Source organism: Eulemur rufifrons, chromosome 30 (genome assembly GCF_041146395.1).
Source record: "Eulemur rufifrons isolate Redbay chromosome 30, OSU_ERuf_1, whole genome shotgun sequence".
Classification (NCBI taxonomy): domain Eukaryota; kingdom Metazoa; phylum Chordata; class Mammalia; order Primates; family Lemuridae; genus Eulemur; species Eulemur rufifrons.
This window is the reverse complement of record NC_091012.1, coordinates 109,188,039-109,209,952: the sequence shown is the minus strand read 5'-3', so window position 1 is coordinate 109,209,952 and position 21,914 is coordinate 109,188,039. Positions and strand designations below refer to the sequence as shown.

General features: G+C 35.4%; 1 protein-coding gene across 2 annotated transcripts in view; it reads left to right on the top strand.

Annotated features, from left to right (window-relative positions):
* Positions 1–21,914, top strand: part of USP9X (ubiquitin specific peptidase 9 X-linked) — a 136,893-nt gene that overhangs the window by 103,204 nt on the left and 11,775 nt on the right. For both annotated transcript variants that reach the window (XM_069463831.1, XM_069463830.1), the window contains exons 27-38: positions 1,054–1,162; positions 1,388–1,534; positions 2,147–2,293; positions 2,987–3,209; positions 5,094–5,314; positions 8,243–8,433; positions 11,790–11,963; positions 14,515–14,656; positions 16,100–16,853; positions 17,241–17,364; positions 18,099–18,324; positions 18,808–18,937. In XM_069463831.1, coding sequence (XP_069319932.1) covers positions 1,054–1,162; positions 1,388–1,534; positions 2,147–2,293; positions 2,987–3,209; positions 5,094–5,314; positions 8,243–8,433; positions 11,790–11,963; positions 14,515–14,656; positions 16,100–16,853; positions 17,241–17,364; positions 18,099–18,324; positions 18,808–18,937 — 2,588 coding nt within the window. The remainder of the gene's footprint in view (positions 1–1,053; positions 1,163–1,387; positions 1,535–2,146; positions 2,294–2,986; positions 3,210–5,093; positions 5,315–8,242; positions 8,434–11,789; positions 11,964–14,514; positions 14,657–16,099; positions 16,854–17,240; positions 17,365–18,098; positions 18,325–18,807; positions 18,938–21,914) is intronic.

The following is a 21,914-nucleotide window of genomic DNA, read 5'->3' as shown; positions in this document are numbered from 1 at the left end:
AATTAGGTTCTGAGCTCTCTAGTAGCTGGCACAAAGGCAGAAACGTATATTCATGAAATGTAGTTTATGGAGTCTATAAGATACATAAATGCTTAGGAGATACTTGTTGAGGATCTCCCATGCATCAGACATTTTTCTAGGTGCCAGGAAACTCTGTCATCAACAGAGCAAAGCCTCTACCCTGAAAGAACTTACTTTCTAATGGAGATAGAGCACCATCTTGTAAACAAATAGTATTTATGTATTTGTTAACTGGTTCTTGAGTGCCTACTATATGCCAGACACTATTGTAGGTTCTAGAGGTACGGTGTTAACTAAATAGATGGTGTTTCTGCCCTCTGGAAGCATTTTTTTCTAGTGAGATCCATGTAATATATAATATAATTTTTTAAAAGATCCATAATGATCAGGTAAAATTCTCAGTATGGGCCCAGAGACAAGTTTTTCCCATGGGTCATCATAGAGAATATTGTATAATACAGTGGTTCTCAATCTTTAGTACACATCAGAATCACCTGAAGGGTTTATTAACACATTGCTGGGCCCCATCCCCAGTATTTCTCATTCAGGAGGTCTGGGGTGGAGCCTGAGAATTAACATTTCTGACAGGTTCCCAGATGATGCTGATGTTGTTGATTCTGGGGGCTGTGCTTTTGGAATCACTAGTATGATATAATGGACATCTGCTGCAATGTCCTTACTGTGATTGCTGCAGAATTCCCACAGAGCTGCTGTTCCAAAACACAATTAAATGAAAATTCCGTAGAAGGCCACAAAGATGCATAAGGCTTACTGTAGAGCATTTTGTATCTAGAGGAACATTTCCAGCCTGTTTCAAGGAAGAGATGTTTACAAGGTGTCCCTTAAACTCTTAGTGACAATTTAAGGATATAGTCCTAGACATACAGCTTAAGTTCACCTATTACGTGCTGTTGGCTTGAGTCCTTAATTTATCCCCCTTTACACTCTCCCTGTCAGGAGAGAATGTTGTTAGAATCTTTTTTTTTTTTTTTATGAAAATGATAGATTAAATGTGAACCATTTTTATTTCAGAACTGTTCGTCAGGTGGCACAGGAGCAGTTCTTTTTAATGTGCACCAGATGTTGCATGGGACATCGGCCTCTTCTTTTCTTCATTACTCTACTCTTTACCGTTTTGGGGGTGAGACATTTTTTAGTATGCTTATCAATGTGATTCATTCTTTAAACAAGGAACATTCAGAAATCTATGGGTTTAGCTAGCATTAATGTTAAATCAGTCTGTATTTAATAAATTATAGTAATTTCCCATATTATTTTAGTCATTTCCTATAGTTAACTCTGGGTTTTTAAAAAGTGGATTCTGAGCATGGACATGTAAATTGACATTCTTCTTCATTGTTTTCAGAGCACAGCCAGAGAGAGAGCTAAACATTCAGGCGACTATTTCACTCTTTTGAGGCACCTTCTTAACTATGCTTATAATAGTAATATTAATGTACCCAATGCTGAAGTTCTTCTCAATAATGAAATTGATTGGCTTAAGAGAATTAGGGTAAGTTGCAGTTAATATTGTTTATGTTTACCATTATTAGTAAATAGAGTGCTTTATTAATAGATGGCTTAGTTTGGAGTGTTTTGGTTAAATGGAAAACTCCAAAGAATAACAAAAAGGACCAAAGAATATACTCTGCATTGGTGGATGTTAGTAACTCATGATTCACAAAATGAATATATAACTAGTTTTGTAAATGTTTTGCTTACTTGAAACTTGGAATACTGATGTTTAGCTTCTTCCATTTTAATTATTTTGGACATTTTTACCAATTCTCATTTTTTAAGAAAGTATTCTTCAATTGTTTTCCATCAAAAATGAATCTGATAGACTAGCAAAAGCTCATAATACCTGTACTTTTTACTTAGGCAGAAATGTATGACAATTTATTTCTGAAGAGATTTATGGTTTTCAGCCTTCAAATTAGCATTTCTCTTAGTAGTTCATAAAGCCTATTTCTAGGAAGTTTTGAAGAAGAAAACTTAAACTAACTTGAATGGAAAGCTTTAGAGGAATTATCTCATGTCCCTCCAGCTCTGTCTTGTTCTGGCTCCTCTCTCCCTCTACCTCCCTTTTATAAATTAAGCATTTGATATTTTTTTTCTTTGGCAGGATGATGTTAAAAGAACAGGTGAAACGGGTGTTGAAGAGACCATCTTGGAGGGCCATCTTGGGGTGACAAAGGAGTTACTGGCCTTTCAAACTGCTGAGAAAAAGTTTCATATTGGTTGTGAAAAAGGAGGTGCTAATCTCATTAAAGTAAGTTCTATGTTCTTGGTCCTAAACTAGATATCATTACCTTCTAAATGGTTATCAAATCTGTCTGATTAATTTATAGTTATGTTTTTGGTGTGTTATCTTGCCCTCTTTAAAAATTTCTACCAAGGTTCTAATAATTTTTAAATTTGTAGTTGTGCCTGTTTTATTCAAGAGATGTTTCCAAATTTTGTATGTAAATAAAATTTTAGTATTAAATAAATAGTATCCAATTTTTCTATTTGGAAAATCTTAATCATTCCATCAGGCTATTTAAATGAAGGAAACCTCTGTTTTGTAAGAATGCATCTTGTATATTAAATTTGTTTAAATGAGTTTCTTCATGTAAGTGGTAAGTCAAGTAAACAGAAAGTATCATTTTAGTACATTTTATTCAAAATGGGTTTATTTTGGTATACATTTGATCAAAGGAGTAAACTTATTAAATGTAAATTTTAAATACTATAGTTAGTTTTTAATACTTAAAGATTTTTTAATTTAGGAAATTAGGTATGTTAATTATAAATAGTATTTTGAACTAGGATCTTTTTGTTAGAAAATCTAAGAAAATTTTCTGATACAAGATTTTAAATTCTGACATACAATTTTAAAATTATTTCCTTACAAGAGACATTTCTTTCTTTTCCCAAAAACATACATCATTGGTAATACGTAATCCCTTTTTCAACTTTTTAGGAATTGATAGATGATTTCATCTTTCCTGCATCCAATGTTTACCTACAGTATATGAGAAATGGAGAGCTCCCAGCTGAACAGGCTATTCCAGTCTGTAGTTCACCAGCTACAATTAATGCTGGTTTTGAATTACTTGTAGCGTTAGCTGTTGGCTGTGTGAGGAATCTGAAACAGATAGTAGATTGTTTGACTGAAATGTACTACATTGGCACAGCAATAACTAGTAAGTATTTTAAAACATAAAGTTAACAATTGATAATGCTAATGTTTTAAATTCTATTTTCCTATTTTTATTTTAGAAACATTTTCAACTCATGTTTTTGTTCTTTCACCAACTAGTTTAACACTTAGCAAATGAATGTATAATTAAGACCATTATAAGCAGAGAGCCTTTATATAGAAAAATTTTCAAATGTTTGTTAAATGTCTTCCTGTAAGTGGTTCAAGTATTTGGCAAAATAAATTTCATGTCATCAAATCTGAAATAAAACCCAACTGTAGAGTAATAAGTAGCCGAAGTAAATGCCATAGAGTTCAAACTTAAAGCTTTAAATTGCATACTTTAGAAAACCTTTCAGGCCCTCACTTAGAAGTTCTTTAATGTTATTTTTATATGAATTCTAAGAAAATCTAGGTTTTTGAAGATTAGAATGTACGAAGATAGCCATGGTAGTGAACTTCATGTTCTCCCACCTCAAGCCCATGAAATAGACTGCAGACACCAGATCTTACAGATAAGGAACTGAAGCTCAATAGGGCTGTGGGCAATATAAAATAGCAGAAAAGGCAGAAATCACTGAAACAACTGAGGCTATTATGTTTTAAGAGAAAGCCACTGTTTAGCTGCAACATTTAAGAATATAACTGATTATAGTAAATCTTTAAGAACATGTCATTCTTTTTTGATATATTGTGTTTCAGAATATAAGGAAGTTTTTATTTACATCTTAGGAATTTCTAGTTAAACTGACTGCTTAAACAATTAGACCTTTGGGTATTCTACCAAATCTATATATAGTGAGATGTTTTTTTGTTTTGGGTTTTTTTTTAACTTAATGGGTTTTAGTTTGCTTATTTTTGTTTTTAAATAGTACATTGATGTGGTAAAAATTTCATTACTAAAGAGGGTACTTGGAACATACTAAAAAGTATGTTTCCGCCCATCCCTTCCCCCATTTCACTTTGATAGCTACAACCATTGTCATCGGTTCATGTCTCTTCCCAGCATGTGTGTGTATACAAGGTCTACATACAAGATCTTTTTTTATTTAGCTTTTAACCATAGATTGGAATATAGTACAATGTTCTTCACTTTGTTTCCCACTTAAAAATGTATCTGTCATTATTCCCTATCAACACATATTTATCTAATTTAATTTATTGACTATATGCCTTTCAGTTCAACATGATATTTGACCAGTCCCCTAGACAGTGATGATATTTACATTATTCCCAGGTTTATACTAGGTGAGGGAGATGGGAAGCTGTACAGTTATTTACAATTCTCACAGAACTTGCAAATCCACTATCTTGTTTGCCCCTCACAATAGCATTGTGGATATAGGCAAAGCAAGTATTACTCCTACTGTTACATTTACTAGGCAGAAACAGAAGCCCACCTGAAGGTGGGGAAAAAGAGTTGGTAAGCGTTAGAACCAGAGTGTGAATGCAGGTGGTCTTAGGATTATTTAAAACTGAGCAAGCTATAATGTGTTGGTATGTTTATATAACACTTCATGCCACAGTGAGTTTTAAGGCATTTTTTAAAACATGCAAAAGTATGAAATATTAAGAAAGTTAATGACTAAACAATAAAAATTAAGTTAGCATGTAGATGTTAGCATTATGCCATCTTGTATGACTATTTCTGAGACTGCCATAGAAGCAACATTAAATAAAACATGAGTTTGTGAATGATCAGGTAAGAATCTGCACAGTGGTGCATGTTGCAATATATCAGATTGTTTGCAGATGAAATCTAAACTTAGAGCACTGCTTCAGGTGGCTGTAGGGTTAGTAGAATTGTTGCTAGTGTTACTTTTTGAGCTTAATAGAGCTTGGAAGAACAATGGTTGTGTTCATGTTATAAGAATCTTTTCTTTCTCAGCTTGTGAAGCACTTACTGAGTGGGAATACCTGCCACCTGTTGGACCCCGCCCACCAAAAGGATTTGTGGGGCTGAAAAATGCTGGTGCTACTTGCTACATGAATTCTGTGATTCAGCAACTCTACATGATTCCCTCCATCAGGAATGGTATTCTTGCAATTGAAGGCACAGGTAGTGATATAGATGATGATATGTCTGGGGATGAGAAGCAAGACAATGAGGTAAATTTTAATTATCATCTCTGTTTTCTGTTTGAAATTGTGATACCAGATACTCTTCTCTCTTAAGGGAGCATTGTACTTTTACCGGGTTTGTTAAAGTATATTTGAAAGTCAGGGTGAACTTCTCCCAGCATGGAATACTGCCTGTTGGTGTAGTATAGTGTTCACTATCTATCAGACTTTAAACTGCAGTTAATTTTCAGGATAGTTTATGTCTTTAAAGCAACAGTTGATGGACTTTTTTGTATAGAGTATTCAGTGTAATCTGGAGTTTGTGTAATGGTAAGAGTCTTACTGTCCATCTTCCAGAACTTTTCATCTTGCAAAACTGAAACTCTGTACCCATTAAACAACTCCCCATCTCCCCCTCCCCCCAGCCCCTGGCAACCACCATTCTTTCTGTCTCTATGATTCTGACTACTCTAAGTAACCTCATTTAAGTGGAATCATACAGTGTTTGCCTTTTTATGGCTGGCTTATTTCACTTAGCATAATGTCCTTGAGGTTCCATGTTGTAGCATGTGTCAGAATTTCCTCTTTTTAAAGACCAAATAATATTTCATTGTATGTATATACCACATTTTGCTTATCCATTCGTGAGTGGGCACTTGGGTTGCTTCCCCATTTGCGCTGTTGTGAATCAGGCTGTCATGACAAGCATATACAAATATTTCTTTGAGACCCTGCTTTCAGTTCTTTTAGGTACATGCCCAGAAGTGAAAGTGCTGGATCATATGGTGATTCTATTTTTAATTTTTTGAGGAACTGTTTTCTACAGCAACTGCACCATTTTACATTCCCAGCAACAGTACACAAGGGTTCCAATTTTTCCACATTCATGTGAACGCTTGTTGCATTCTTTTGATAGTAGCCATCCTGAATGGATATGAAGTAGTATCTCATTGTGTTTTCTGTTTGTATTTCCCTAATGTTTAGTGATTTTGAGCATCTTTTCCTGTACTTATTAGCCACTTCTTTTTTTTTTTTGTGAGACAAAGTCTCGCTTTGTTGCCCGGGCTAGAGTGAGTGCCATGGCATCAGCCTAGCTCACAGCAACCTCAAACTCCTGGGCTTAATCGATCCTACTGCCTCAGCCTCCCGAGTAGCTGGGACTACAGGCATGCGCCACCATGCCCGGCTAATTTTTTCTATATATGTTTTTGGCTGTCCAGATAATTTCTTTCTATTTTTAGTAGAGATGGGGGGTCTCACTCTTGCTCAGGCTGGTCTCGAACTCCTGACCTCAAGCGATCCACCCGCCTCGGACTCCCAGAGTGCTAGGATTACAGGCGTGAGCCACCGCGCCCGGCCTATTAGCCACTTCTTTTTAGAAATATCTCTTCAAATCCTTTATCCATTTTTAAATCAAGTTGTGTTGTTCCTGGGGGCTTGGCTTTGCTTTTCCTTTCATTTTCTTTCTCTTCCACCTCTGCCCCTGCCCCCTCTGTCCCTTTCCCCTCCTCTCTCCCCCTTCCCCTCCCCTCTCTTTTCTTTGACATAGTCTTGCTCTTTTGTCCAGGCTAGAGTGTAGTGCGGTCATCATAGCTCACTGCAACCTCAAACTGCTGGGCTCATGTGATCCTCCTGCCTCAGCCCCTGAGTAGCTGGATCGGTCTTTCTTTCTTTCTTTTTTATTTTTATTTATTTATTTTTTAGAGATGAGGTCTCCCTGTGTTGCCCAAACTGGTCTCAAATTCCTGGCCTCAAGTGATCCTCCTGCCTCACCCTCCCAAAGTGCTAGGATTACAGGCGTGAGCCACCACTTTCTAGCCTGTTGTTGTTGAGTTTTAGAGGTTCTCTATATATTCTGAATATTTAAGTCTCTTATCAGATAATGTGATTTGCAGATATTTTCTCCCATTTTGGGGGTTGCCTTTTTACTCTGTCGATAGTCTCTTTGTATAGAAGTTTTTAGTTTTCTTAAGGTCCAGTTTATCTGTTTTCTTCTTTTGTTGCCTGTGCCTTTGCTTTTAACCATGTTTTAAGAGTTTTGTGATTTGGGTTCTTACATTTAGGATTTTGATCCATTTTTATTTAATTTGTATATATAATGTTAGATAAGAGTCCAACTTCATATTTTTGCATGTGGCTATCCAGTTTACCCAGCACCATTTGTTGAAGAATGCTACAGTCATGTGCCATATAGCAACGTTTTTGTCAACTATGGACCACATACATGATGGTTGTCCAATAAGATTATAATACTGTATTTTTACTGTACCTTTTCTATGTTCGTATATGTTTAGGTACACAAATACTCACCATTGTGTTACTTTTGCCTACAGTATATAGTACAGTAACATGCTGTACAAATTTATAGCCTAGGAAAAATAGGCTGGCTATACCATACAACCTAGGTATGTAACAGTCTGTACCATCTAGGTTTGTATGTGTATATTCTGTGATGGTTGCACGATGAAATCACCTAACAACACATTTCTCAGAATGTATCTCCATCGTTAAGCAGAGCATGGTTGTACTTAATATGTGTATTTTATAGAATGTTAACAGTTCTGATCATTTTATATGCATTATCTCAATCCTCACAACATCTACATGAAGAATGTATTATCTCCATTGCCACACAAGGAAACTGAAGCTTTAAAAGTTTAAATAACTTTTACTTGCTCAACGTTACGTAGCTTATAAGTGATAGAGTCCGCATTTGTGTCCAGTGCAGTCTACCTTGATCACCACACTAATTCTACTTTGCTATATTATATTATTATCTTCCTCTCTGACACACAGTAAGGGTTATTCAGTTATGATAACTCATGTGAAATGGTGGGGATAAATACTAATATTGTAAATTTAAATTTATAAATTGAAAATTAAAAGTACAAATCATTTGTTCACTAACTGGCATTTGTATCCACATATTTTACTATACCTTACATTAGCTCATTAATGATAATTTTTGGTTCCTAGAGCAATGTTGATCCCAGGGATGATGTATTTGGATATCCTCAACAATTTGAAGATAAACCAGCATTAAGTAAAACTGAAGATAGGAAAGAGTACAATATCGGTGTCCTAAGACACCTTCAGGTCATCTTTGGTCATTTAGCTGCTTCTCGACTACAATACTACGTGCCCAGAGGATTTTGGAAACAGTTCAGGTAAACTATAGGTGGATAATGATAAGGAGTCTCAATATACTAACCTTAAACCTCTAAAATATATGTTGGAAGGCATATTTAGGTTTAATATTTAAGCAGTAATAATATTGAAACTGTTCTTAGGTTTTTTTCTTTCTTATTGTAGCCATAGGAGGAGGTAGGAACTGTCATAGTAAGGGAGGAGGGGCAGGGTTTTTTAGTCTCTTAAGATAACTTTTTTTTATTAGGAAAACATCTAATACAGAAGTAGAACAGTATGAACCTTTATGTACTCATCACCTGACTTCAAAAGTTGTCAACTCATTGCCAATTTTGTTTAATCTATATTCCTACCTACTTCTTTCCAGATCGCTTTGAAGCAAATTCTAGATATATATTATAGTTTCATCCATAAATACTTCAGTATGTCTCTCTGATGTCTGTTTCAAAACAACCATGATACTATTGTTTTTTTTTTAAAAATTCCTTAATGCCAAATATCTCTGTCAGTATTTGAATTTACCCAATTATCCCATAATTGTTTTTTACTGGTATTTTTTAAAATTAGGATCCAAATAAGATCCATGTACCACAAATGGTTGATGGTGACTTTTGAGTCTCTTTTAGTTCTTTTTCCCCCTTTACAGTTATTTGTTGGGGCAGGGAAGGGGCGTGAACCAGGTAGTGTAGTATACCCGTAAATTTTCTCGCAGTCTGAATTTTTATTGATGGAATCCCTATGGTCCCCTGCATTTCCTGCAAATGCCTAGTGGGATCTAGAGGCTTTATCAGATTGAGGTATTATTTTTCTTCCTGTGGAATAGATAGGCAAGGCTACTTCATAGGTGGTAATGTTTATCTCCATGGAGAGTAGCACATAATGTCTCTCCTATGATGTTAACAGCCATTGATCATTGTTGTCTTAATGTAGTATTTCTTTAGGGTTACAAAATAGCAGTATTGTAATTTTATTCTTTCATTTATTAGCTAGAATAAACTTTCCCTCACCAACTATTTAGCTACCCTAATGTATGATTTTATGGAAAGGTGGGATAAATGGTTTTTGTTTTTTTAAACAAAAAACCTTCAGTTACATCTTGATCTTGTTTCTTTGACTTCATTTATTTCACTGATTTTTTTTTTTAAATCAACACTTAACATGTCATGCACTGTGCTAAAATACTGCAGTACCACCACATAACTCTTTACTATATATGAATAGAGCTATAATCCTTCATAGCAGTGGGTTTTTGTTTTATTTTTAAATAATGCTCCTTAGAATCCTTTCAAGGTACCTCCCAGCCAGCTGAGAAGAGGGGAAGCAAACGGTCACCTGACACTGGCAGTCTGGTCCACTTTCCCTCCTTCTGGCAGAGTGGCTCCCTTTTTATGTATAAGTATACTATAGTACTTAGATTCATTTTGAAACCTCTGTTTTATGGTCCAGTGACCCCTACCACCCTTGACTCACCATATAAATCCTTTTATTCCCTAACTAGGGCCCTAAATTCATCTCTACTAGTGGCTTGCATACACCACTTTGCCTCTGAGCTGTGCTTTTGCTCTTTTGGTGCCATTACCCAGCGTACCCCTCGCCCTCCTCTCTCACTATTCTGGTTCTTTTTCTTTCCCTAGCTTATTCCATCTCCGCCATATAGGCTTTTAGCATTTCTATTTCTGCTCCTCTGAATTACTCTCACACTTTATAAGCTTTCATCTTAAAATTTGTCATTTATAGTTTTCTCTCTTATAATGCCATTGCTTTTTTGACTTTTCAGTTATTCCCTGTGCTAGTGGAGCTCACACTTTGTGTAGACTAGTACTTTTAATCTCAATCTGGTATCTAGGAAAGAATCAAGAATTTGGTTGTTACCTCTTTAGTCTCAATATAAAATAATCCCCCTAACTTGTCATGACTTTCATGGCACTGAAATTAATTTTTTTATTTTATTTTATTTATTTTGGAGACAGTCTGTCTCAGTTGCCCTGGGCAGAGTGCAATGGCATTATCATAGCTCACTGCAGCCTCAAACTCTTGAGCTCAAGCAGTCCTCCTGCCTCAGCCTCCCAAGTGGCTGGGACTACAGGCAGGCACCACCACATCCAGCTAATTTTTCTATTTTTTGTAGAGATGGGGGGGGGGGTGGATGTCTCGCTCTTGCTCAGGCTGGTCTTGAAGTCTTGGCCTCAAGCAGTCCTTCCACCTCAGCCTCCCAGAGTGTTAGGATTACAGGTGTGAGCCACCTCGCGTGGCCTGATGGCACTGACATTTTTTTTAGGAGTTCAGACCAGTTGTCTTATAGAATGTCTGTCTTGATTTTTGTGATTGTTTCTTCATAAGATTGAGGTTAAACACAGGGCATTGGGGGGGGCAGGGCAAGAAAACTACGCAAGTGATATTATGTGCTTCTCGCTACATTGCATTGGGAGGCACATGGTATTTGTTTGTTTAGCTATTAGTGATATTAACATTGATTCCTTGATGTCTTATCTCTCCATTGTAAAGGATACCTTTTCCCTTTTGTAATTAATAAGTTGATTACATATTTGAAAGTATGGGGAGTGGAATACAATTTGAAAGTAAATAGAATGAACTGGTATTATTTCCAATAATGAAACAAATTGATTTTAACAAATGATGTATCTGATTTTAAACTTACTATATGCAAATTTTTATCTAAAATATAATTGAGATTATTTGCTACATAGAGGAGATTTTGCAAAAGTATTTATCAAAAGATAGTTCTGACATATTTAAAATATATTTGTTGTATTTCTTGCTTGGAAGAAATACACTTATATTCTCTGTTTATTACTCTGTGAATACAAAATCAGATGTCATTGACAGTTTCCAGCATTGCTTGGGCTTTAGCAGTATCACCTCTCATTTTGTAGTACACAGAAGTGATGGATTGTTTTCTCAGATTATGCAAAAGACATTAACTCTAGAACAAGTCAAACCTTTTTTTTTGCACTTGGAAAAATCAATTAAAAGTAAATACATCTGATCTCTGACTATCTGTAATCCAAAATTTAAGTCAAATGAAAGAGAACTGTAATTACAACATTCACATGAGAGTGAGATCCACCACCCCATCTTAATAGCATCCTCAGGATTCAAAATACACTCATGTATTACATTACCTGAAACAACCACCTGTCTTATAGCCAGTAGTTTCGTGGCAATTCTTTGCCATTGGAGTACCAGTTTTACTATGAGCCTCACTCTCTCTCCACTACACTCTACATGTAAAGTGAATTCAGTTTATATACTGCGATTTGTGATTGTGTTGCTTTTTTCCCCCCCTAAGAAATACAGTGTACATATTGCTTTGTGAATGTCACATGTTACATGTTTTATTCCATTTGTTTCTTAGGCTTTGGGGTGAGCCTGTTAATCTACGTGAACAACATGATGCTTTAGAATTTTTTAATTCATTGGTAGATAGTTTAGACGAAGCTTTAAAAGCCTTAGGACATCCAGCTATGCTAAGTAAAGTCTTAGGTGGTTCCTTTGCTGATCAAAAGATTTGCCAAGGCTGCCCACATAGGTAAGTGCTAATTACATATTGAAAGTGTATGTTGTACTATGTATATACTAACAAAAATAAAGTTTTTAGTAGTACTTACGTACAAAAGTAGAGTATGCCACTGATTACTAAATGCCTGAAACTGAATGGATTATATACTGTGCATACCTTACTACTCTTAGGGGTTTTTTTAGTTTTTTGTCAAATAACTTTTGTTTTCTTTTGCTCTGCCTAATTGTCTTACTATTTTGTATTCTTCCATTCTTTTACATATTGTTATTCCTGGGGAAATGGCTTTTTACATACACCTACAGGTGTTACTTTTAAATTTTGCCCTTTATCTTAGAATTTGAGTAATTATCATATTATAAATACATTAAGTTTAGAAGGTGAGAGACCTGGAATAATATTTCCATACAAGTGAAATACTGACTTTTAGAATAGCATCAGTATTGTCATTATCTTTAAGGTATGTTTGCATATAAAACATTTATAGCAAGAGTTGACAAATTGTTTGACTTAAAACAGATTAAGGGCTCCTGTCGGAAATAGCAAAATAATCAGTTCGTTACATACAAGTAAACACACATTTATGCCTGTCACGTGGAAGTTTTACCTTGAGACTTGTTTTGGTACTTGATGTTGGTTGCAATCCCTTCTCACCAAAATATCACAGTAATATAGTTAGTTATTTTCTACAAGCCAAACTGTATTAAATATAGCCATGAGTTTGAGTATGTAAGTGGTTGGTGGAAGTGCTTTGTTTTTGGTTATGAGGGAATGATTGGGGGAGATGTAATACTATATAAATGAGAAATTTCTGTCAAGTTACAATCTTACCACTCATTCAGAATTAGGACATATATACTTGTTCACTTAGCCTGGGCAACTTTTGGTCCTTTTAAAAGACCTTTTTACATTAGGTAAACAAAATAAAATTTTAACCTCTTGTTTTTAATTATTGGTAAAATAGCCAACTTTTTGCTCATCTGTTCCTGTCAGTTCTTCTCAGTTTCTTTTAGATGGTTTTCCAAATTACTTGGAAATTATTGGTTTTCTTTGGCAAGTGAAAATGTCAAGAGATTATGGTCTTTGAAGTCAGATCCCTAATACCTGATCAACAACTAAATTGGTCTTGTTCTTATTGCATGCCATAAAGTTACATACAGAGTCCCAAGTCTGTTATAGGGCATCGTTTGTCTAGAACAGGGGTCAATAAACTCCATACCATGAGCCAAATCAAGCCCATTGCCTGTTTTTGTAAAGTTTTATTGGAGAACATGCCCGTTTGTTTACATACTATCTGGCTACTTTTGCTACAACAGCAGAATTGAGCACAGATGGCCCTGACTTATGATGGTTCAGTTTACAGTCTTTTTCTTTTCTGATGGTACAAAAGCAATATGCGTTCATTAGAAACCTTACTTCAGGTACCCATTCAACCATTCTATTTTTCCCTTCCAAAATATAGTAGTCAGTAAATTACATGAGATAGTCAACATTTTATTATAAAAGAGGCTTTGTGTTAGATGATCTTGCCTAACTGTAGGCTAATGTAAGTGTTCTGAGCACGTTTAAGGTAGGCTAGGCCAAGCTATGATGTTCAGTACATTAGATGAATTAAATACATTTTTGGTTTACAATATTTTCACCTTATGATAAGAGTATCGGGATGTAACCCCATCATAAACCAGAACATCTGTAGTTGCCACAGAGACCTGTAAAACCTAAAATATTTACTATCTGGTTCTTTACAGAAAGACTTTGCTGCCCTCTAGTCTTCAAATATCCAACTTTTTAGGTAGAGCTAATATCTAACTTGTTTTTTTCCCTCTGTGGGCTGTTCCCTGGTTATATAGTAGCAATTTGCTTAATACTTCATGTCATTTATAAATGCCTTTGCCTATTTTTTTTTCCTAACTAAATTTTAAATTCCTTAAATGAGGGACTGTCTTAAACATGAATATCCCACATTACTTAACATATGGAAGACACTCTCAATATATTTGTTGAATGAATGAATTTAATGGTTGAGAATATATTCCCCACATCCCATGTTCTGAATTTATGAATATATCTCATCAGAAATCTGAAAGTTCCTTTGATAGAAAATTACCATAATCTAGGATTCTGGCTCCTACTCAGATTGCTTGTCCCTTACTCATTTGTGTATTCAGACTTGTGCTTTAGTAAGATTTCCATTGCAGAAAGGAAGAACATTTAAAAATTCAGCCCATTAATGGTTTAAAATATCCTTATCAGAACTTGATAAATTCATGCTTTGGCCTCGGCATGAATTACTATCTTAAACAGATAGCTCTGGAAGCAGCATGGCAGACTACAAAGAGTTTAAACTGTGAGCCCAGACAGGCCCATCTTTAAATACCATTTCGTGTAATGACCTTGACCAAGTTAACTATCATTTATTGGTAACATTAACATTCTATGACTTAGGGGTTTCGGATTATATAATAAATATTGCAAATGTAGTTTTCACTAAGTCCATAACTAAATAAAATGTTTAGAAAACTAAGGAATAAATCCTTTATCGTTTCTTAAATAATATCTTTAGGTACGAATGTGAAGAATCTTTTACGACTCTAAACGTAGACATTAGAAACCACCAAAATCTTCTTGATTCTTTGGAACAGTATGTCAAAGGAGATTTACTAGAAGGTGCAAATGCATATCATTGTGAAAAATGCAATAAAAAGGTACGGATTACCCAGTTTTATTTAAAATATGATTACGTTTAATGGATTTGGAAGAAATTGGTTGGTTTTGTTCATCCTCAAAATTTACCCTGTTTTTATTCTCTTCCCTACTTTGTTATAGTGGTAGCAGAGAGGTAGTCAAGACAATAAAACTGATTAAGCTTTGTCAGGGAAAAATGATTAAAAAGTAATGCCAGAGGGGCTAGGGAAAACATAAAATGAATAATTTCAGAAGCCATACTAGCTTGACACCTCATTCTCTTAAGTTATATAGACACTTTCTCTACTAAGAAACACATTGCTATTGAACTCCTCAAAGGCACTGAGCTGATTGAAGAAAACATTTCTCCTCTCATATCTAGGGTTACTTGTCAAGGCCAAACAATTTGCTGAAACTGTTAATTACTTTATGTAGCCATGTAAGATTTCTTTTATCACCTGTGTTATTAAACCATTTAGATCAACTTTTTAGACCTACTTGATTGATTTATATTTGTGGGAACTTATTAGCAGCTCTTTGGGAGAGATGATTCACACACTCTAGTAAATAAGGTATATCTTTTTGAGCTCCCAGGCCCTCTCACCTCCAAATCACTTGTGGTGTTTTGACCTTATGCGCCACTTTGAAGTATTCAAGTCTAGAGATTGAGATTGTGGGCTGAAAACCATATTGCCTGCCACCCACAGCTCTGAGACTTGAGGCGAGTTACTTAACCTGACTCCTGATCCTCATCTTTAAGGTTCAGTCGTACCTGCTTGAAAAGGTTACTATAAGGATCAAATGTTACTACTACTGTAGCGCTTAGTATATTACCTGGCATCTAATTGCCCAAGAAATATTAGCTGCTTTTATTGTTGTTACTATATTTCTTCAGTTTGCTCACAGCAAACCACCTTCATTGGAATGACAGTAAACATCACACAATTAATAATGGCTAGGTAGCAATGACAGAAACCAGGGATAAAAGTTGCCATTTATAGCAAATGGCATAGGCTATTTCCATATTATTAGTTTTTGTTAATTTAAATCAACTATGACTGAATTGCCTTGATTATGTTCATTATCATGTATTTATACTTAAAAATCCAGATAAGTCTTAAGATAATTTAATAAAATCATTTGAAAGTTTGCTTGCAGGGCCAAGCTAAGGTGGGAGGCTCATTTGAGGCCAGGAGTTGGAGACCAGCCATGGCAACATAGTGAGACGCCATCTTTAACCACCCTCCCCCCCCAAAAAAAAAAAAAAATTATCAGAACACAGTGGCTCGTGCCTATAGTTCCAACCTGGGTGGCAGAGTGTGACCGTCTCTATTAAAAAAAAAAAAAAAAGGAAAAAGTTTGGGTATTTTTGGTTATGTTTTTTTTTGTTTGCTTTTTTTTTTTTTCTTTTTTTTGCAGTTAAGTAATTATAAGAAAACATCTAGTAACTTTCTCTGTTTTAGGTTGATACTGTAAAGCGCTTGCTGATTAAAAAATTACCTCCTGTTCTTGCTATCCAATTAAAACGATTTGACTATGACTGGGAAAGAGAATGTGCAATCAAATTCAATGACTATTTTGAATTTCCTCGAGAGCTAGACATGGAACCTTACACAGTTGCGGGTGTTGCAAAGCTGGAAGGAGATAATGTAAACCCAGAGAGTCAGTTGATACAACAGAATGAGCAGTCTGAAAGTGAGACAGCAGGAAGCACAAAATACAGACTTGTGGGTGTGCTTGTACACAGTGGTCAAGCAAGTGGGGGACATTATTATTCGTACATCATCCAAAGGAATGGTGGAGATGGTGAGAGAAATCGCTGGTATAAATTTGATGATGGAGATGTAACAGAGTGTAAAATGGATGATGATGAAGAAATGAAAAACCAGTGTTTCGGTGGAGAGTACATGGGAGAAGTGTTTGATCACATGATGAAGCGCATGTCATACAGGCGCCAGAAAAGGTGGTGGAATGCCTATATACTTTTTTATGAACGCATGGACACAATAGACCAAGAAGATGAGTTGGTAAGATACATATCAGAGCTTGCTATCACCACAAGACCCCATCGGATTATTATGCCATCAGCCATTGAGAGAAGTGTACGGAAGCAGAATGTACAATTCATGCATAACCGAATGCAGTACAGTTTGGAGTATTTTCAGTTTATGAAAAAACTGCTTACATGTAATGGTGTTTACTTAACCCCTCCTCCAGGTAAGTACAAGAGTTTAGCTGCTTAGTATTAAAGAATAATTCTTACAGGATTTTTTAGTAGGCATCGAATGTTTTAAGTTCATAAAATTAATGTTTTCACTGTAAAGGGTCTAAATTTTTGCTTTTGATTATTTTAAAGTCGTATTTAAGATGACTGTTAACTGTGAGCAGTATACTCTTCAGAAACAGGAACTTTTATTTATTTTAGCAATTTAACTCGTGCATTAGTTTGAAAACGTGCTATATGAGCTGCTAAAATCAGGTGTAAGAATTATTTAAGTAACTTGAAAAGACTTCTCAATTAGTAGCAGTGGAGACTTGTTTAAAAATGGGGCTTGAAAATAGAAATTTGATTTTTTTCTTTTAATTTCTACATATTATTTATAGGGCAAGACCACCTGTTGCCTGAAGCAGAAGAAATCACTATGATTAGTATTCAGCTTGCTGCTAGGTTCCTCTTTACTACAGGATTTCACACAAAGAAAATAGTCCGTGGCTCTGCCAGTGATTGGTACGTTGCTTTGGATTTTCATTCCTTCTAATATTTGATTTGGTTCTTTAATAGACTATTTTTTCCAAACCATGAAACTCTTGTTTCAAATTTGGAATGCAGAATTAAAAAAAAAAGAAAATCCTGGTAGCAGTTAGCGGAAGAAATTATATTAAAATAGTGATTTAGTCTAAATATGTATGGCCTTTTGTTATTCAGAAGCTGCCTTCTGTTTCTATTACTTTGTATCGTATCTTTGACATCCCTGTACCAAAGATTACAAGATGAGACTGAAAAGTCTAGGTATGTAATCATGAAATTATTAGACTTTAGCTTCCCTGGATTGAATTCTGACATAGATTAAAAGGGTAAAAAATTAAAACGGTTTTCTTAAGTTTCTAGTTATAAAAATATAGAGGACATTATAATACTTTGATTTAATAATTTTTACACATTCATTCAGAGCATGTCAGGATAAGGGAAGGGGGGCCATATATTGTCATTGAACCTAGGAAGAGTTTGGTAATGGATTTTTAGAGGACAATACAAATTTTCACCTATTTTGTAACTGTGAGAATAAACCATCATAGTATTTATCTATCATTTTAATGTTAGTACTGGAAGCAACCATTGCTGGTTCTCTCTCCAGCAGTAAAAGGTACTTTGCCCCTTTTTTGGTTCATAGACACCCATCCCTTTGCTATAGGAAACCAGTTACTGAATTGATATTCATAGATTTTTTTCTTCTGTTTTAGGTATGATGCATTGTGTATTCTCCTTCGTCACAGCAAGAATGTACGTTTTTGGTTTGCTCATAATGTCCTTTTTAATGTTTCAAATCGCTTTTCCGAATACCTTTTGGAATGCCCTAGTGCAGAAGTAAGGGGAGCATTTGCAAAACTTATAGTTTTTATTGCACATTTTTCCTTGCAAGATGGGCCATGTCCTTCACCTTTTGCATCTCCTGGACCTTCTAGTCAGGTAATTGCATAGCTTTCTTTCTAATGATTAAATGCTTACAAATAAATTCCATTTCCTAAAAGTTGAAACCACACACATATGTGCATCTGTTTGATATCTACCTAACACAATTACAATCTAATGTCTGAGTTCCATTAAAATTACTGCATAGCAATGAATAGTAATTATTGGCTCTTTAAAAAATAGGAAATTTTCCCCGTTCAGTAGCTTAAATATAAACTTACTGTTAAGTAGATTTTTATTTTAAAATTTTAATTGACTGAGCATTTTTAATAAATTAGTGTGAAGAATTTATAATGAAATACACCTCAGACCTTCTTTCCCTTTCCCAAGAAGCAACCCTTTTTAATCGTTTGTGTGGTCAGTCCTTCCAGAAATTTATGCCTGTATTCAACATATATATGTGCATGTACCCTTTTTATGCAAATAGAATTTTACTTGCACCTTGTTACTGAAGCACAGGTAATGTTTTATCTTTTACAGGCTTATGACAACTTAAGCTTGAGTGATCACTTACTAAGAGCAGTACTAAATCTCTTAAGAAGGGAAGTTTCAGAGCACGGGCGTCATTTACAGCAGTATTTCAACCTGTTCGTAATGTATGCCAATTTAGGTAAGAATTTTAAGTTCTCATAATTCTGTTTTAATGTATAATATTAAATGGTGAAGTCATTTCGTTCAAGTGATAAAATATAACCTGGACTAAAATAACAATTTCCCATAAAGCCTGTTGTGAATTTTATCCAAACGTGGCACTTTCACCTTGTACTATATAATTATTCATGCATTTGTCTTATCTCTGCAGTAGACACAGATCAGAATCTGGGTCTTAATCATGTTTTTATCTCCTAAAGCAGTAGTGCCAAATCTGGCTGCTTTTTTGAAAATAACTGATTGTCCTAGGCCCCATCTCACACTGATTGAAGAATTCCCAAAGGTAGTGTAAGAAATTTATATTTTCAAAAAGTCCTCAGGTGGTTGTGATACCAAATTTGGGTAGAGGACCTTAGTCTATACGTAAGTTTTTATTGAAGTAAACTAAAATTAAGGATAATATAAATAGTCACTTAAAAATATTCACTTAGGGATGCACCTAAATCACCTTGTTGATAATGTCACCTCTGTATGACAACATAACACTCTCCTTCTCAACGTAGCCTGCTTTTGCTAACATCATCTGATGATTTCTTTCCAGCGATTACTAATACTTACCTAAAAATTACACTGCACTGTCTTAAACTTATTCTGTTGTGTTTTGATAGCATTCAGATTTTTGTGTTGTTTCCCCCCAACTAAATTACAAAAATCAGAGCTTTCCACAGTAGCACTCAGTAAATGTTTGTTGAATGAGTAGATGAATAGTTAGGAATATCATCAAAAATTCTTCCATTGTTGTTTTGGTGTTTTTTAAGTTGGTTTGGGGGAAGTAAATTTCCTGTGATTGAAATTATAAAAATTCCCTATCAGTCAATCAAGTGTTAGTGCACTGATCCTAAAATGACTAATTTATTGAGGCATTCCAGTTAAAATCTTAATGGTAATAATATATATTAGGCCAGATTAGGAACTGATTCATGGACTCAGCAGAAGCAGATAGTTTTTAATAACTTTTTTGTTGCCCCAGCTAGAGTGCTGTGGCGTCAGCCTAGCTCACAGCAACCTCAAACTCCTGGGCTCAAGTGATCCTCCTGCCTCAGCCTCCTGAGTAGCTGGGACTACAGGTTCACCACCATGCCCAGCTAATGTTTTCTATTTTTAGTAGAGACAGGATCTCCCTCTTGCTCAGGCTGGTCTGAAACTCCTGACCTCGAGTGATCCTCCCGCCTTGGCCTCCCTGAGTGCTAGGATTACAGGCATGAGCCACTGTGGCCAGCCTTAATAACTATTTTAAAAGTAAAAATATGTATATCTTATATCCAGAATCAAGTTCTATATCCAAGCATCTCCGTCATTTCAGTTTTTTTCTGTGTGACCTTTACTAATCACTTTTAACATAAGGAACATTATGCTTTCCGTTTGTCTCTGTAGTTCGTCTACTTTTCCCTTACTATTCCATACCAGAGATATTTGGGTATTTGTAGCTGAGGAATAAGAGGATATGTATTACACAAACAAGCATAAGTGGAATCTGCATTTCAAACTTAGAAGTGCCACATTTAGGCATTCACAAAAGTCCTGTGCTGTTCAATTCTTTTAAATATTGCCTGTTCGTAAAGCATACATCATTGGTCCTACTTGTAACATTTGCCTGCTAAAAAAAGCAAATACTGTACAGGTCTATAAACCCTCATATGAAATCCTTAAGACTAGATATGCATTGAGATTCAGAATTGTTTAAAGAAAGGTAGGGCAGTGCATATACCAACATCTCTGTAGCAAGGTCTAAGCACCTTATAATCAAATACATTACTATTTCTACAGTAAAACATGAATATTCACACTGGTGGGAGAAATAAAGACTATAAATATCCTCTTGTCAGTTCAGTCTAGGTTTTCCCACCAAACACATTATGACACCAACTTTATGAAAAAACTTTATAGTAAGAGCTTTTGAAATCAAGTGGTTGTAGACCTGTGTTTATTATGCTTCTGGGAAAATGGCAATAAGACAGTCTACTGTCTAATGGGATATGGAAGCAAACAAAAAGGTGGTTGCCATAAAGTATGTTAATGGCTATAGTAGGACAAATACAAAGTGCTGTGGAAGTGTTCATGGAGTGGGGGGTTAGAGGGCTAGACTTGACAGATTTGGGAAGCCCAGAAGACTTAGTGGTGAGTTTGATGTGGGAATTGGTTAGTTGAGTTTTCTATCCAGAGTAAAGAGCAAATGCAAAGACTTGGCATGGCTCCTTGGAGAAAATGAAAGTTATGCAGTTTGACTAGAATTGATATAAGATGGAGATGGCAGGAGTCTCTGATCATATTGTTCTGGGCAGCCTTGTGAGCAAGTCTGGACTTTACCCTGAGGCATTGATGTGCTGTTGTAGGGTTTTGAACCGACATACCTTCTAGAAAGATCTCTCTGGCTATAGTGGGAATAGATTACAATGGAGTAACACTAGAGGGTTGTTAAAATGATTTCTAGGTAGAAGATCATTGTGGCCTGTACTAGGGAACTGGCAGTGATGGGATATAAGTGGACAAATTATGTGCTTTTTATAAGAGGTAGAATCAGTGGATTTGGTAATTATATATTCAGTAGAGGAGGCAAGGAAGAGATGTGAAGCATTATGCCCAGGATTCCAACTTGAACAACTGAGCGTGTAGTGGTGCCATTTACTGAGGGGAAGCACAGGATAACCATGTATGGGGAGAAAGATGAGTTCAATTTTGGCAGCTTAAGTTTGACCCCTGTGTGACAACCAAATGGAGATAAACCAGTAGAATGGAAGATACTTGGAAATAATTATGGAATCATCTGAATGGAAATAGCTAGAACTTAAAGCAGTGAGAGTAGGCTCGATTGTCTAGGGAAAGCACACAGTGTGAGAAGATAGTCTGGCATGGGAACTTTGAGAAACATCAATTTTTAAGAGACACTGGAAGAAGGACTCTCAAATAAGACCAAGAAGAAGAGGTAGGAAAAAATG